This window comes from Thunnus albacares, chromosome 15 (assembly GCF_914725855.1).
Source record: "Thunnus albacares chromosome 15, fThuAlb1.1, whole genome shotgun sequence".
In the NCBI taxonomy this organism is placed as follows: domain Eukaryota; kingdom Metazoa; phylum Chordata; class Actinopteri; order Scombriformes; family Scombridae; genus Thunnus; species Thunnus albacares.
Window position 1 is genome coordinate 8,473,653 of NC_058120.1, and position 15,637 is coordinate 8,489,289.

At 38.2% G+C, this 15,637-nt stretch overlaps 1 protein-coding gene across 1 annotated transcript; it reads left to right on the forward strand.

The window, feature by feature from the left end:
• Nucleotides 1–5,499: 5,499 nt before the first annotated feature.
• On the forward strand, nucleotides 5,500–12,198 carry LOC122998336 (alcohol dehydrogenase 1). The gene is made up of 9 exons (XM_044375170.1): nucleotides 5,500–5,674; nucleotides 6,661–6,762; nucleotides 7,410–7,551; nucleotides 7,726–7,813; nucleotides 8,093–8,312; nucleotides 8,610–8,870; nucleotides 9,060–9,192; nucleotides 11,711–11,849; nucleotides 11,961–12,198. The coding sequence occupies exons 1-9, from the start codon at nucleotides 5,657–5,659 to the stop codon at nucleotides 11,992–11,994; spliced, it is 1,137 nt and encodes a 378-aa protein (XP_044231105.1). The 5' UTR covers nucleotides 5,500–5,656; the 3' UTR covers nucleotides 11,995–12,198.
• The last annotated feature ends 3,439 nt before the right edge of the window (nucleotides 12,199–15,637 follow it).

A 15,637-nucleotide genomic window follows, 5' to 3' on the forward strand; every position in this document is an offset into this window, starting at 1 on the left:
CTGCATCTATCCCATATTGTCTTCAGTCCTCTTTTTTGTCTGACCACCATTCAGACTCTACTTTATTATTATTATTATTATTATTGTTATCATCATTATTATTTTTAAATTTAGACACTTATCAAAACCACAGATTACAAAGAGCTTTACATAGAAAAAACATCTTTCATGCCTTTTTCTAAGGTCTTGTTGGTGTAACAACATGAAATGTGCAAAATGTATTTATTTTTCATATATTAAATATAATATATTTATATATTTCATTTATGATTGTAATATTTTGTATGAAGTTTATATATTGTTTCACTGAAAAGGAGCTGTTCAGAATACTTTGTTTACTATGGAGAAACCTTATAAAGTTTGTTATTACTATTGCTGGCAGCCTTCTGTTGAAAGCACTGGAGTGTGCCAATAATGGAGGTAATCATTTCAAAAGTCAAGTGCAAGTTACCACACATCAGAGAGAGAATTATTTTCTGATATTTTCAATTCAATTTCAATTTTTATTTTGAACATGTTAATAAATACATATATATATATATATATATATATATATATATATATAAGCAAGAAGCAACAAAATAAAAAATATATAAACAAGAAAACAAAACATCTGCAAACTTTTTTCCTTTGCTTTAACAATGAACTTCATGATTAATTTGAAAACTCAACTATCCGCCACCAGTGTCCATGATATCCACAAAAACAAAACATTCAGACAAACAAAAAATAACAAACAAACCAGTCAGAATAATTACAAACCAAACAAACAACACAAGAACAAAACAATCCCATATCTGTTTTTAAATTTGATTAGTGTTCCACATGTTCAAATTCACTGCAGTTGGTCCATACATTAACTCCGTTGATTGTGACATAATGATATTTTGCATTTTTCCTTACTAAATGCTTTTTGAACATACAAATTCCTTTCAGGTCATGTTTACTTTCTCTCACTTGAAACAATCCTTGGATACTGTTAGGTAATTGCTGATTTTTTACTCTGTACATGATTTGGGCAGTTTTGAAGTCAACCAGATCTTTAAACAACAAAGAATCTTTGTTTACAATTCTTATGGCTCTTTTATGAAGGATGAAGATTGGATTAGTGTGTGTTTTATGTGTATTTCCCCACACAGTAAGTTATATATGGGAGTATAAAGGAACAGTATAAGGTGTATAACAAAGCTTGATTTAGAAGATCTTTGGCTTTTTATAGTATTATAATTGATTTTGATACTTGAACATTAATATAATTTATATGTAGCTTCCAGCATAATTTATTATCTATTATCACTCAAAGAAATTTAATTTCAGTCACTCTTTCCATTTCTACATCATTTATTATGAGTTTCTTATTGGAGTTATCTGAACAATTACCAAAGATTATAAATTTCATTTTACTTAAATTCAGTGTTAGTTTATTTGCATTAAAGCAACTCTTTAGCTTTTACAGTTCCTTTTCCACTGTATCCAAAAGTTGTTCCAAGTTGTCCCCACAACAAAGAAAATTTGTATCATCTGCAAATAGAATAGTTTTCAGTGTTTTGAACACGTCACATATATATTATATTCATAGATATGAAAATGAAGTTTGACATTTTGGGAAATACAGTCATATGCTCACTTGCTGAGAGTTACATGAGAAAAAAATATATATATATATATGTGTGTGTGTGTGTGTGTGTATTTTTCTTTTTTTCTTTTTATCTTAGCTTGAAGGAAAGTGTTTTACCTCAGACATGGAAAGTTGCCAAAAGCATCCAGTATCGAAGAACTGTAGGATTACCTTCAGTGGAGTGAACAGCCGACCCATTAGTATTCTCCCTGTTCTTAGTAAACTTATGGAAAGACTAGTCTTTGATCAAATTTTGAATTACTTTTTCTGTAAATGGGCTTGATTCTTAGTTTCAGCATGCCTATAAAGAAGGACATTCACCCTGTACTGCCTTAACACATATCACTGATGATTGGCTGAGTCAAATTGATCATAAAAAAAGTTTTTGGTGCTGTCTTGCTTGACTTCAGTGCTGCTTTTGATGCTGCTTTTGATTGACCATGAACTATTACTGAAAAACCTTCAGCATGTGGCTTCAGTGCAAGTGTTGTCAGCTGGATGAATAATCACTTGAATAACAGAATGCAGTTTGTTTACTTTAATAGTAGTTTTTCAGCTACAAGAAATTTAGAAATGTGGGGTTCCCCAAGGAAGTTGCCTGGGTCCTCTCCTCTTCTCAATGTTTACTAATGACCTACCCCTTGTTTTGAATAAGGCAGTTATGACGATGTACGCTGATGATTCAACATTATATATTGAATAAAGTGTTGAAGAGTGAGTTGTTTCTCTCCCTCTCAGTGAAGAGTACAGCTTTGGAACAAGCCCATGAAGCAAAACTTTTAGGTGTTACCTCAGATGAACAGCTTACCTGGTGTTGTCACATTGATAAGACCGTAGCTAAAATGGGAAGGGCAGTGTCTGTCATTAGGAGATGTGCTTATTTCCTGACTGATCACTCTATTAGACAGGTTATATAAATGCTGGTTTTGTGTCATTTTGACTCTGTTCAGTATTTTGGTCAAGAGCAACAAAAGGAGATTTGCACAAACTTCAACTTTTGCAGAAGAAAGCTGCATGTCTAGCTCTGCATTTTTCATCCAGGGCGAGTGTTGTCAAAGATTTCATATAATAATGACAGACACGGTCATACTACCAGACAAGTAACACAAGGTCATGTAGTAGTTCCTTCACCTAGAACTGTACGGAGCTATCACTCAATGGAATATGCTACCATATTCCTTTAAAAAGCAAGTAGTAAAGCTTGTTTCAAAAAGCAGCTAAAAAAAGTTGATTCTTTCAAGAGAAGTAATGTGATCTTTCTTGTTTGTTTAATTATGAACGTGAACTGTTGTCTGATGTATGATGTGTAAGTGCTTTTCTTCCAACTCGTAAAAACAGAGTTTTGTTTTGTTTTATCGTATTTCGTTTCTTCTGTTTATTGGTAGTATAATTATCACTGTTGCTGTGATTTTATTTCGAAGTTGGGATGGTCTGTGTGGGTATGGGGTGATTTTGGGGAGTGCTGGGTGTGTGTGGGGGGGGGAAATCTGGGTTTTGGGTGAGAGGTAGAGTATGTGGGATTGTTCATGTATGATGTGTTTTGGTGTTATGTGTTTTTATGTGGACCCCAGCAAGATTAGTTGCTATCCTGGTAGAAGCTAATGGGGATCCAATAAACTAAACAAGCTTCACAAATACTATTCAAACCTTGTGCGAACACTCAGTAACCATGGGTTCCTCTAAGCAGCTGTGTGAGACTCTGAAAATGAAAGTTATTGGTGCAAAATGTAATTAAGAGATGGCAGTTTAGGGCAACTGTGGAGATCAAGATGAGATCTGGAAGATCAAGAAAACTCACCAAGAGAAATGCTCATATGCTGGTCAGAAAGGCAAATCAAAACTCCCATTTGACTGCAAAAAAACTGTAGGAAGATTTAGCAGACTCAGGAGTGTTGGTGCACCGTTCCAATGATCCTAAACATACCTCGAAATCCACCGTGGACTACCTCAAGAGACACAAGCTGAAGGTTTTGGAATGGCCCCGACAATCAGCTGACTTAAATATAATTGAAAATCTGTGGGCAGATCTTAAAAGAGCTATGCATGCAAGACAGCCCAAGAATATTGCAGAACTAGAAGCTTTTTGCAAGGAAGAATGGGAGAAAATCACAAATACAATAATTGAAAGACTTTTAGCTGCCTACAAGAAGCCTTTGCAAGCTGTGACATCTTCCAGAGGTGGTGTTACTAAGTACTGACTATGTAGGGTGCCCAAACCTTTGCACATGCCACAATGATGTTTTTATTTTATTTCCGTTTATGACATAAAAAGTAACTATGCATTGTTTTCTGAAAATATTGTGTTTTATGTTCCATGTCCTAGAAAGACCGTGTTTACATTTTTCAACTAAAAAATCACCAAAATATGTTATTTGTCAAGGGGTGCTCAAACTTTTGTATACAACTGTAACTGCTACAGCTACAGGTTTCAGCTGCAACAGACCAGCTGTGTGGTTAAATATTGTTCCAGAGAGAGTTGCCAAACAAATTTCACGCCAAATGTCACTCCTTGATGAAGAATGCTTTGAAGGTTATATAAGCTACCTCTGAATAGAGGACAATGTATGAACATCATGGACATTTTTCCTCATTTCAGCACCAGCACTGCTCTGTAATAAACAAAGAGAGCAACTGAAATGGTTTCTGTCCTACAGATAACCGATACCCCCGCCAGTGTGGATAAGGCACTGACAGACGGCTGTCCTCTACCTCTGACCTAGGTATCGAACACAGTTCCCAAAATCTACACTCGCCAGGTTTTTATAGGGCAGCCTCAGAGCCCTAGCCCTAACAGTTTAGCCAATTAGACTCCTAATTATAAACCCTCAACCCAATATTGTATTGAAATCCTACCTCTAACACATGCACAACTGTATGTTAGTATTTGTCACTAAACCTGAACCATTATTACACAATCATTTAATACACAACTTTAATTTTTTTTCTTTTTTTTCTTTTCTTACCTTAAAGGAAAACCAGAGAACCTCAGAGATGAGCATGAGTCAGGAACTTTGGTTGGTGTGTATAAAAATACAAACCAGTTTTATTTGGTTTTACAAAGCAAGCTATCTAAAACTACAAAAATAGTAAAATACAAAAAAAAAAAAATTAAAGAGAGGGATCTCTCACAAGGGAAAAGCCTTGTCCTCTTCTCCCAAAGAATTCAGGAACCCCCCTTTCTCTAGGCTTTTGCTATCACTTCAACATCCTCTTCCTTGCATTACCACATATTGTCTATCTACAAAACATCTAACAATGACTTAACGCAAAATAGGGGGCTTTTCTTTATCTGTCACGTACAACAGAGTACATGGAACTTTTGAACTTCTTCTTATTCAAATTTTGAGAGTGTTATCAGAGGATTTTTGCAAGATGCATGAACACAGCTCCTGTATTGCCTCAGAATTTCAGGTGGTTGCCTAAGTGTTGTGATGTTTGTATGTATTTGTACAAACTAGGGATGTGCAGGGATCCCAGTAGCACCGACAATATCATTAATTATTTTAGTCTTCCAACAGGGGGACAGAATCGTTAAGGATCTAACAGTAAGTTTACCAGTGAAATCATTTGTAACCTAACAGTAGTCTGCAGGATGACCCCTGAAGTCCATCAGAGCTGCCTAGACATGTTTATTTTATAAGTTAACATTTTTTGCAAAAAATGTTAGTCTCAGAAGCTAATTTAAAGTCTAATGTGTTTTGGTGGTGGTTTCCAAAATGTTTTACAAAGAAAATGTTTCACCTTGAAAACAGTGTATTTGCATGATTTATAGTCATCATTTGTAATGGTTGCTGCTTGTTTGTGCAGAGCTCCACATCTGTTCTCAAACAAACAATTTGACCATCAGCAACTGATAACATGCCTGCAATTGTGTGTTTTTACAGTTACTGATAACTAGTGAGTCCCTGCCCATCTGAATGTTTGCGTAACTGCTTTTTATTGCAACAGTATTTAAACCCCAATCTGAGTTCTCTCCTCCTCATTCTCAGGTCTTGCAGCTTATTCTCTCTCAACTCCTCTCTCGTTTTTGCAGCAAAAATGGCCACAGCTGGTAAGGTAGGTATAATGCAATATGTGAGTATTCATATTTACAACTGTGATGTTTTTGGTTTTTTTAAAATAAATAAATATGTAATATATAAAAATAAAATATCACATGTTCTGTTTGGACTTGTAGTTTGAGACTATCTAGACTGTCTTGCATAACTGCTGATATTGGCAAGGATGAGAGGATAGTAGGCCAAAAAAGACAATGGTGGAGAAATCTTCTGTAGTTCCACAGTGAAATAAATTTTTAAAAAAGGGTTTTTTAAATGTCCAAGGAAAAACCATTTGATTCATCAAATCTGAGGACAACAGATTTACTCAGTGGTTCACTCGGAGGTGCAAAGTTCTCTTTCATTAAATTATGACTCTTGTTTGCCAAATGGCTCATGTGTGGACTTCAAACATTTGGCTCTTAATGAATGTTTGCGTTTTTCCAGGAGCATCTGACATTGAGGCTTTGAGACCACTGTACTCTATAGTTAAAATGTAGCTTAAAAAATGTGCAGTGAATGTATGAAATTCAATACTTTAATGTTTGCTTTGACGAAAATTTGCACAGTGGCATGTATGTCAATTTCACGCCTCTAGATGAGTACTTCTCTTGAAATTATAACACAGAGGATATAAACATTATGTTATGGTTCTGGCTTATGTGGCATGTTGCCTTTTATTGCTTTACCCACCTCCTTGTTTGTTCAGATCAGTGTGACATGCAGAAGAATTGAGTACATAAAGAGTTCAACAAGTGTTTTCAGAGTTTTTCTTTTTCCTTGGTATTATGGCCAATACAAAGAGATGCTTGATATCTCTCAACCTGTGCCAGGTTGATGTACGTCAATGCACTTGAAATTACACTTGCCACTTGAGTGGGTGCTTGAAGGGTTTCGATGAACTGTCATAGTACCTCTACCTCTAAGCTCATCCTAGTATAGGTTAACTGTGTCCTTCCTGAAATCTCGTGCTGGGGAATTTCATGTGGTTTGTCTGCCTTCTAGGTCATCAAGTGCAAGGCAGCAGTGGCCTGGGAGCCCAACAAGCCTTTGGTGATTGAGGATATTGAGGTAGCCCCACCCCAGGCCAACGAGGTCCGCATCAAGGTGAGAGATGTCCACTGTCAAGACACACCCACTTACATACACATACTGCCTTATACTGATCCCGTGAATAAGAATTAGTGAATGAATGTAATTTTTAGCAGTGAGAGGTCACTGCAAATTTTTAGATCTTCACTACCCAGAAATTCTATATAGAGATATCATCAAACTAAATATCATCTGATGTGTGGTTGAGGTGGTGAACAGGTTCCAGATATATCCTCAGAACATGAATTAGTCTGTCTTGCTTAATACAGCTCTGAGGCTACATTAACTGATATTTTTGACATTAACATTAAATCATATGTTTCAATGTAACGTAAAAGGGTCACTAATACTATCAAACCCACTGAGAGTGAACACCTAATTCTGCCGTTCTATGCAGATTTTGGTTTCTTTTACTTCATTCTTTTGGATGTACAGTCTATGTGGGCAAGAGCCATATATAACCATATAAAAACCATATGAGTAGGTAAACAGTGAATGTACTGTGCGGCCAAAAGGCCAGTGAACAATGGGATAATATTCATTATGAAGCTAGACACGGGACTGAAATGGGATAATTGTGTTTCTGTGTCTGCCGGATGTGTAACAAGATAAGCTTACATTGTATTAAGGCTGCATTTGTTTGGTTGCTGTCCTCACTGTAGATCGTGGCGACCGGCGTTTGCCACACAGACCTCTACCACCTGTTTGAGGGTATGCATAAAAAGGGTTTCCCAGCAGTCCTTGGCCATGAGGGAGCCGGCATCGTAGAGAGTGTGGGGCCCGGAGTCACTGAATTTCAGCCAGGTCAGTTAAAGCTTACAACCTAAACAATTTAATTTGTGTAATTGCTTGTGTTTCTATCCCTGTGAGACCAAGGGTTATTTAACAAATCTGTCTCACATTAGATTTGTTTGTCATTTTGTATGATGGCCTAAAATTTATTTGACAGCCACTTGACAACATTTTTTTTGTCTTCAGGAGACAAGGTGATCCCTCTGTTCATCTCACAATGTAAAGAATGTCGCTTCTGTAAGAGTCCTAAGACCAACCAGTGTGAGAAAGGATGGTGAGCTCAGTCAACGTTCATCTCCAGTCATAATCTCTTCCTTCTCATCTTTTATTTCATTCATCCAGAATGTGTTCATGAGGTTATAGGCTCATTTGATGGTTTTTATACTATGGATTTTATCTACCATGTCTCTGACAGTGGAGCAACTTTACTGTAGGTGCTGTCAGACGACACCACAGGATAACATCGGTTTGAATCTTTGGATTTGCTTGTGTTCACAAATACTCGTTGCACAATGTACAAGATTATTCTCAGGTTGTATTTTATCTTCTTCAGGGCTTCTGATCGTTATGATGTGATGGCAGCAGAAGAATCCAGGTTTACCTGTAAGGGCAAGAAGGTGCTGCAGTTCATGGGAACCAGCACCTTCTCTCAGTACACTGTGATTAACCAGATTGCTGTGGCGAAGATCGACCCTGCTGCTCCTCTGGACAAAGTCTGTCTCCTCGGCTGTGGGGTCTGCACAGGATTTGGAGCAGCAGTTAATACTGCTAAGGTGTATATGTTTGACTGTTGGAGATAGTCTAACATGTATTGTTAAAAGTTAATATCCACACTGAAGCAATATTACTGGATTAAGCATTTGAGACAGGTTTCACTGAAGGTTTTAACGGCTGTAATAAACTCCTCCCAAACCACTGTGTAATAATTTCTTAAGTCAGACATGTGAAATGGCATAGCACACTGACTGTGGCTACACAGTAAACTGGGAGAGCTAATGTATGTTACTCTATGGTGCAGTAAGGAAATTCAACCCAAAGTGCCATGTTGACCAGAGTCTTTGTCTCTGCAGGTGGAACCGGGCTCCACATGTGCTGTGTTTGGTCTGGGAGCTGTGGGTTTGGCTGCAGTAATGGGCTGCAAGGCTGCAGGAGCCAAGAGGATTATTGCTGTTGATATAAACCCAGAGAAGTTTGAGAAGGCCAAGGTGTTTGGCGCCTCTGAATTTGTGAACCCCAAGGATCACAGCAAACCCATTAGCCAAGTGCTGTCTGAGATGACCAATGGAGGAGTGGACTACTCCCTGGAGTGTGTCGGGAATGTGGGAGTCATGGTAAGGGAGACAGTGAGGTTTGCATAGAGATTTGATGTAATCTAGTATAAGAAGTTTAATTATATTGAGGATTCTTTCCCATGAAGAGGTGTTGTCTAACTATCAAAACTACAACCTTTATTCAGTTTCCTCAGCTGCTCTAGAGATTTGAAACCTTGTTCTGACTCAATTCTTTTTCTCCTCATCTAGCGCAGTGCATTGGAGTCCTGTATGAAAGCCTGGGGTGTCAGCGTATTGGTTGGCTGGACAGACGTAGCCGACATTACTGCCCGACCCATTCAGCTCATCGCTGGACGCACATGGAAGGGCTCCCTGTTTGGAGGTGAGGCTCCCATCAGTCAAATTTGAGAATCACCATTGACTGATTACAATGACTCTACTGATCCATGTATTCCTATAGCTCTCAGTAGTAACGACTTTATGAGCTTCTTTAATGATAAAATTATAACTATTAGAGACAAAATTAACCATCTCCTGCCCTCAACAGGCACCGTTCTCTCCCCAAACACAGGAACCTTGGTAACGGCAGTAAATCCAGACATATATTTGGACTGTTTTTCTCCAGTAGACTTGTCTGAACTAACTTCAATGATTTGTTCAGCTAAACCATCAACCTGTCTCTTAGATCCCATCCCAACTAGGCTGCTTAAGGAAGCCTTACCCTTAGTGAGCACTTCTCTACTAGATATGATCAATCTGTCTTTAGTAACAGGCTATGTACCACAGTCCTTTAAAGTAGCTGTAATTAAACCTCTTCTTAAAAAGCCTACTCTGGATTCAGGTGTTTTAGCCAATTATAGACCTATATCTAACCTTCCATTTCTATCCAAGATCCTTGAGAAAGCAGTCTCCAATCAGTTATGTGACTTTCTACATAACAATAGTTTATTTGAGGATTTTCAGTCAGGATTTAGAGCGCATCATAGCACAGAAACAGCACTGGTGAAAGTCACAAATGACCTCCTAACTGCATCAGACAAAGGATTTGTCTCTATACTTGTCCTGTTAGATCTTAGTGCTGCATTTGACACAATTGACCATCAAATCCTTTTGCAGAGACTGGAACATTTAATTGGCATTAAAGGAACTGCATTAAGCTGGTTTAAGTCTTATTTATCAGACCGATTTCAGTTTGTACATGTTAATGATGAATCCTCCGTGAAGGCAAAAGTTAGACACGGAGTTCCACAAGGTTCTGTACTTGGACCAACTCTATTCACCTTATATATGCTTCCTTTAGGTAACATTATTAGGAAACACTCCATAAATTTTCATTGTTACGCAGACGATACCCAATTATATTTATCAATGAAGCCAGATGAACCCAATCAGTTAACTAAACTCCAAACATGCCTTAACGACATAAAGACCTGGATGACCTGCAATTTTCTACTACTAAATTCAGATAAAACTGAAGTTATTGTGCTTGGCCCTAAACACCTTAGGAACACATTATCTAATGACAAAGCTGCTCTGGATGGCATTACCCTGGCCTCCAGCACCACCGTAAGGAATCTGGGAGTTATCTTTGATCAGGATATGTCCTTTAACTCCCACATAAATCAAATTTCAAGGACTGCCTTTTTTCACTTACGTAATATCTCAAAAATCAGGCACATCCTGTCCCTAAAAGATGCAGAAAAACTAGTTCACGCATTTGTTACTTCTAGGCTGGATTATTGCAATTCCTTATTATCAGGCTGCCCTAACAAGTCTCTAAAGACTCTCCAGCTGGTCCAGAACGCAGCTGCACGTGTATTGACTAAAACTAGAAAAAGAGATCATATTTCTCCCATTTTAGCTTCACTACATTGGCTTCCTGTAAAATCTAGAATAGAATTTAAAATCCTTCTCCTAACTTACAAAGCCCTTAATGGTCAGGCACCATCATATCTTGAAGAGCTCATAATACCGTATTACCCCACTAGAACACTGCGCTCCCAGTATGCAGGCTTACTGGTGGTCCCTACAGTCTTTAAAAGTAGAATGGGAGGCAGAGCCTTCAGCTATCAGGCTCCTCTTCTTTGGAACCATCTACCGGATTCAGTCCGGGGTGCAGACACCCTCTCTATGTTTAAGAGTAGGCTTAAAACTTTCCTTTTTGATAAAGCTTATAGTTAGGGCCGACCAGGCTCGCCTTGGATCAGCCCTTAGTTACGCTGCTATAGGCTTAGACTACTGGGGGACTTCCCATGATGCACTGAGCTCCTCTCTCCTCCTCCTCCTCTCCATCTGTATGCATTCATGTAACAGCAATGCATGTCACTAACTTTGCTTCTTCCCCGGAGTTTTTTGTGCTTTCTCATCTCACAGGAAAACCTGACTCCCGGGCCGAACCTTCGCGGTTCTTCACAGTCCTGATGGCATCCTTCCCTGTCTGTTGATGCTTGTGCTTGTTGTTGTTTGTTGTTGTCATTGTTTTTCTGCTGTCCCCCCTCCCCCTTCCCCTCTCTCTTTCTCTCTCTCAACCCAACCGGTCAAAGCAGATGGCCGCCCACCAAGAGCCGGGGTCTGCTTGAGGTTTCTACCCGTTAAAGGGGAGTTTTTCCTTACCGCTGTCGCCAAGTGCTTGCTCATGGGGGAACTGTTGGGTCTCTGTAAATTAAAGAGTACGGTCTTGACCTGCTCTATGTGAAAAGTGCCTTGAGATGACTTCTGTTGTGATATGGCGCTATATAAATAAAGATTGATTGATTGATTGATTGATTGATTGATTGATTGAATGACTCACCCTCCTCCTGAAATTAAAAGGCTGTAGGCTTGATCTCTATAATCATTCAACCTGGAGTAAGATTTATATGAGCTCTTATGTTGAGATGTGTGTGTTCTCTGTGGCTCAGGCTTTAAGAGTAAGGATGGCGTGCCCGAGATGGTTAAAGCCTACCTGGACAAGAAGGTGAAGCTGGATGAGTTCATCACTCACAAGATGACCTTGGACCAGGTCAATGATGCCATTGAACTGATGAAGCACGGCAAATGGTAGATTTATATACTTTCTACACTATTTATGATTTACTCACTAGCTTCACAGATTAAGAGTTAATAAGAGCAAGTCTTCTGATTTCTTCTGGTTTTGTTTTTGCTCTACAGCATCCGGACAGTCCTGAGTGTTTCTCCACAATAAGACTATTGTGTTGCTCAAATGACCTCAAATGCACACAATAAAGAGATCTTTCAAATTATGCATAATATATATGCTTGACCTTGGACACTCAACAGTACTGAGTGGATGATGTGCAGATTTTGATTTTGAGAATAATCTGCAGTTTTCATTCAAACAAAAGATAAACATAATAAAGTGTGTAATGAGCAAAATAAATGGTCCAAACAGATGAAATGGGTGGCTTCCTTTTTTTCTGTTCTGGTTTTGCTGTTTTGCATGTCATAGACAAAGCATTTGTGTGTCTACAAAATTGTCTGTCATGTTACTGAATTTTACTGTATTGTGTTTAAAGTGACAAAAAGGGTTCTTGTTAGTCAATCAGTTTTAGCACATATTTACTAGGGGTGTGCCCGAATACAAATAAATTATTCGGCAAAGCACAAATAGTGGGTTTTTCACGAATATTTGTTTCATACAAATATCTTTTAAATTATTTGTTTTTGGGAAGAAAAAAACAAAACATGTCAAATACCAGCGAGCAGGTCAGTTATAGTCACTATCTACTATCTCTCTCCTCTGCTCCGCTGTTACGTCTATCGGCAGGTCTCAATGAGGGGAGTCACATCCACCTGCTACATGATGCATATTTCTTAATTTAGACATCACTTTAATTTTCATCTTTAATTTTCTAAAATTATAAGCATAAGAAAAACAAAAACAGGATTTTTAAGCCTCTTTCCACTTTTATTCAAATACAAATACAAATACAAATACAAATACAAATAATTTTGCTGCCTCAACAAATACAGATACAAATACAAATACTTCGCCCTCTGCATATCTCTAATATTTACACAGACCAGACGAGTTATATCAGTATTTGTTCAACTTGGCAGACAGTGTTGTAAGTATTCTGCCAAGACGAACTCCAAGATTTGTCCCCCACAAGTGCCTTTGCATTCTAGTCTAAGATTTCAAAGGAGACAATATTTAAGGAGCACCAGGGGCATATACTTATAAAGAATCCCCCGAAAAATGTTTTTCCTGAAAACCTTTTTCTTAATCAGCTTTTAACTATGAGCAATAGGATCTGTTATGTTACTGAGTGAATCACAGAAGACGAACGAACTGTCGAGCAACTTTACTCAGTCCTCAGCAACAGCTAACATCGGTAGCATATATGGCTACAGGATTCGCGGCTCCCTCGTTCTCTACTTCTGTCATTCTTACAGCACTCTATATCCTATTCACCCCCTAACAGAGCCACCTACTGGTGGGGGAGCATAGGGTCTATGATCAAAAGTCAAAGGCATCAGTGTCTATCTCAGTTGCATATGTGTCTATAAACACAGTAGGGTCCAATGTGAATACACTGGTTTCTGCCATTCCTGTATTTGTGGTTTTGTCTGTGCTCTTCTCACTGGTATGAAGTGTGCAGCATTTAGCATTTAGCTCAAAGCACAGCAGAGCTACTTGCATGGCTGTGGACTCTTAGTCATGTTAAAGTGTTTGTTAAGCTTTTGGTAAATAATAAGTAGATAATAAGAAGATATTACACTTTACTCTCTACTTTAAAAACAAGGATCACAACTAAACTATTTAATGTTGGTTTCCATGTCTACACACCATAATTCTGCCTGCCTACTCTTTTCTCATGGAAAATGTGCAGATCTATTATCTAGAGCGATGCCAAGCCAGCCAAAGTTCTTGTATGTTGTATCATGGATGGTCCAGCGCAAAGCTGCAATAGCATGGGTGGCTGGGAAAACCCTTTGATGAAGGAGGTGAAGGTGCACTTCAAGTTAAGATTACTTCACATTCACAAATTCAAATAAGATTTTATTGGTACACAAGATAAAATGCTGAATTGAACTCTTCAGTCTCTACTTAAAAGTTAAATTATGATCAGATAAAGGCAATGCTGCAATCATGGAAGTTGTAAAACTCCTTTTTCTAATAAAAATGACAGCTCAGATAAGTTACTGTAGTCATGATCCATATATGCAGCATGTAATGACCAGATCCTCTAGAAATCCCTGTGCTTTTGCCACTTATCATTTTGTATTTTTACAGTGACTGCCATGTACTTTGCACTCTTAGATATTCCTGGTCACATGTGAAAATATTTCCATTTACATTGTGCAAGGCAAATAGTAGCATCAGTAAGTTCTAAATGGATTCAGCATGGGTCAGGTCACAGTCCTTAATTGAGGGAGTCTTCCCTGTAGTGCTTGTTTGTTTAATTATGAACGTGAACTGTTGTCTGTTGTCTGATGTATGATGTGTAAGTGCTTTTCTTCCCTCTGGTAAAAACAGAGTTTTGTTTTGTTTTATTGTATTTCGTTTTTTCTGTTTATTGGTAGTATAATTATCACTGTTGCTGTGATTTTCTTTTGAAGTTGGGATGGTCTGTGTGGGTATGGGGTGATTTGGGGGAGTGCTGGGTGTGTGTGGGGGGGGGATCTGGGTTTTGGGTGAGAGGTAGAGTATGTGGGATTGTTCATGTATGATGTGTTTTGGTGTTATGTGTTTTTATGTGGACCCCAGCAAGATTAGTTGCTATCCTGGTAGCAACTAATGGGGATCCAATAAACTAAACAAGCTTTACAAATACTCTTCAAACCTTGTGCGAACACTCAGTAACTATGGGTTCCTCTAAGCAGCTGTGTGAGACTCTGAAAATGAAAGTTATTGGTGCAAAATGTAATTAAGAGATGGCAGTTTAGGGCAACTGTGGAGATCAAGATGAGATCTGGAAGATCAAGAAAACTCACCAAGAGAAATGCTCATATGCTGGTCAGAAAGGCAAATCAAAACTCCCATTTGACTGCAAAAAAACTGTAGGAAGATTTAGCAGACTCAGGAGTGTTGGTGCACCGTTCCAATGATCTTAAACATACCTCGAAATCCACCGTGGACTACCTCAAGAGACACAAGCTGAAGGTTTTGGAATGGCCCCCACAATCAGCTGACTTAAATATAATTGAAAATCTGTGGGCAGATCTTAAAAGAGCTATGCATGCAAGACAGCCCAAGAATATTGCAGAAATAGAAGCCTTTTGCAAGGAAGAATGGGAGAAAATCACAAATACAAGAATTGAAAGACTTTTAGCTGGCTACAAAAAGTGTTTGCAAGCTGTAACATCTGCCAGAGGTGGTGTTTCTAAGTACTGACTATGTAGGGTGCCCAAACCTTTGCACATGCCACAATGATGTTTTTATTTAATTCTGTTCATGACTTAAAAAGTAACTATGCATTGTTTTCTGAAAATATTGTGTTTTATGTTCCATATCCTAGAAAGACCGTGTTTACGTTTTTCAACTAAAAAATCACCAAAATATGTTATTTGTCAAGGGGTGCACAAACTTTTGTATACAACTGTAACTGCTACAGCTACAGGTTTCAGCTGCAACAGACCAGCTGTGTGGTTAAATATTGTTCCAGAGAGAGTTGCCACTCCAAACAAATCTCACGCCAAATGTCACTCCTTGATAAAGAATGAATGCTTTGTAGGTTATATAAGCTACTTCTGAATAAAGGACAATGTATGAACATCAGACATTTCTCCACATTTCTGCGCCAACACTGCTCTGTAATAAACAAAGAGAGCAACACAGAGTGCAAAAAACATAGTTTCCTCCTCAAAATTACAAGCTGTGCATA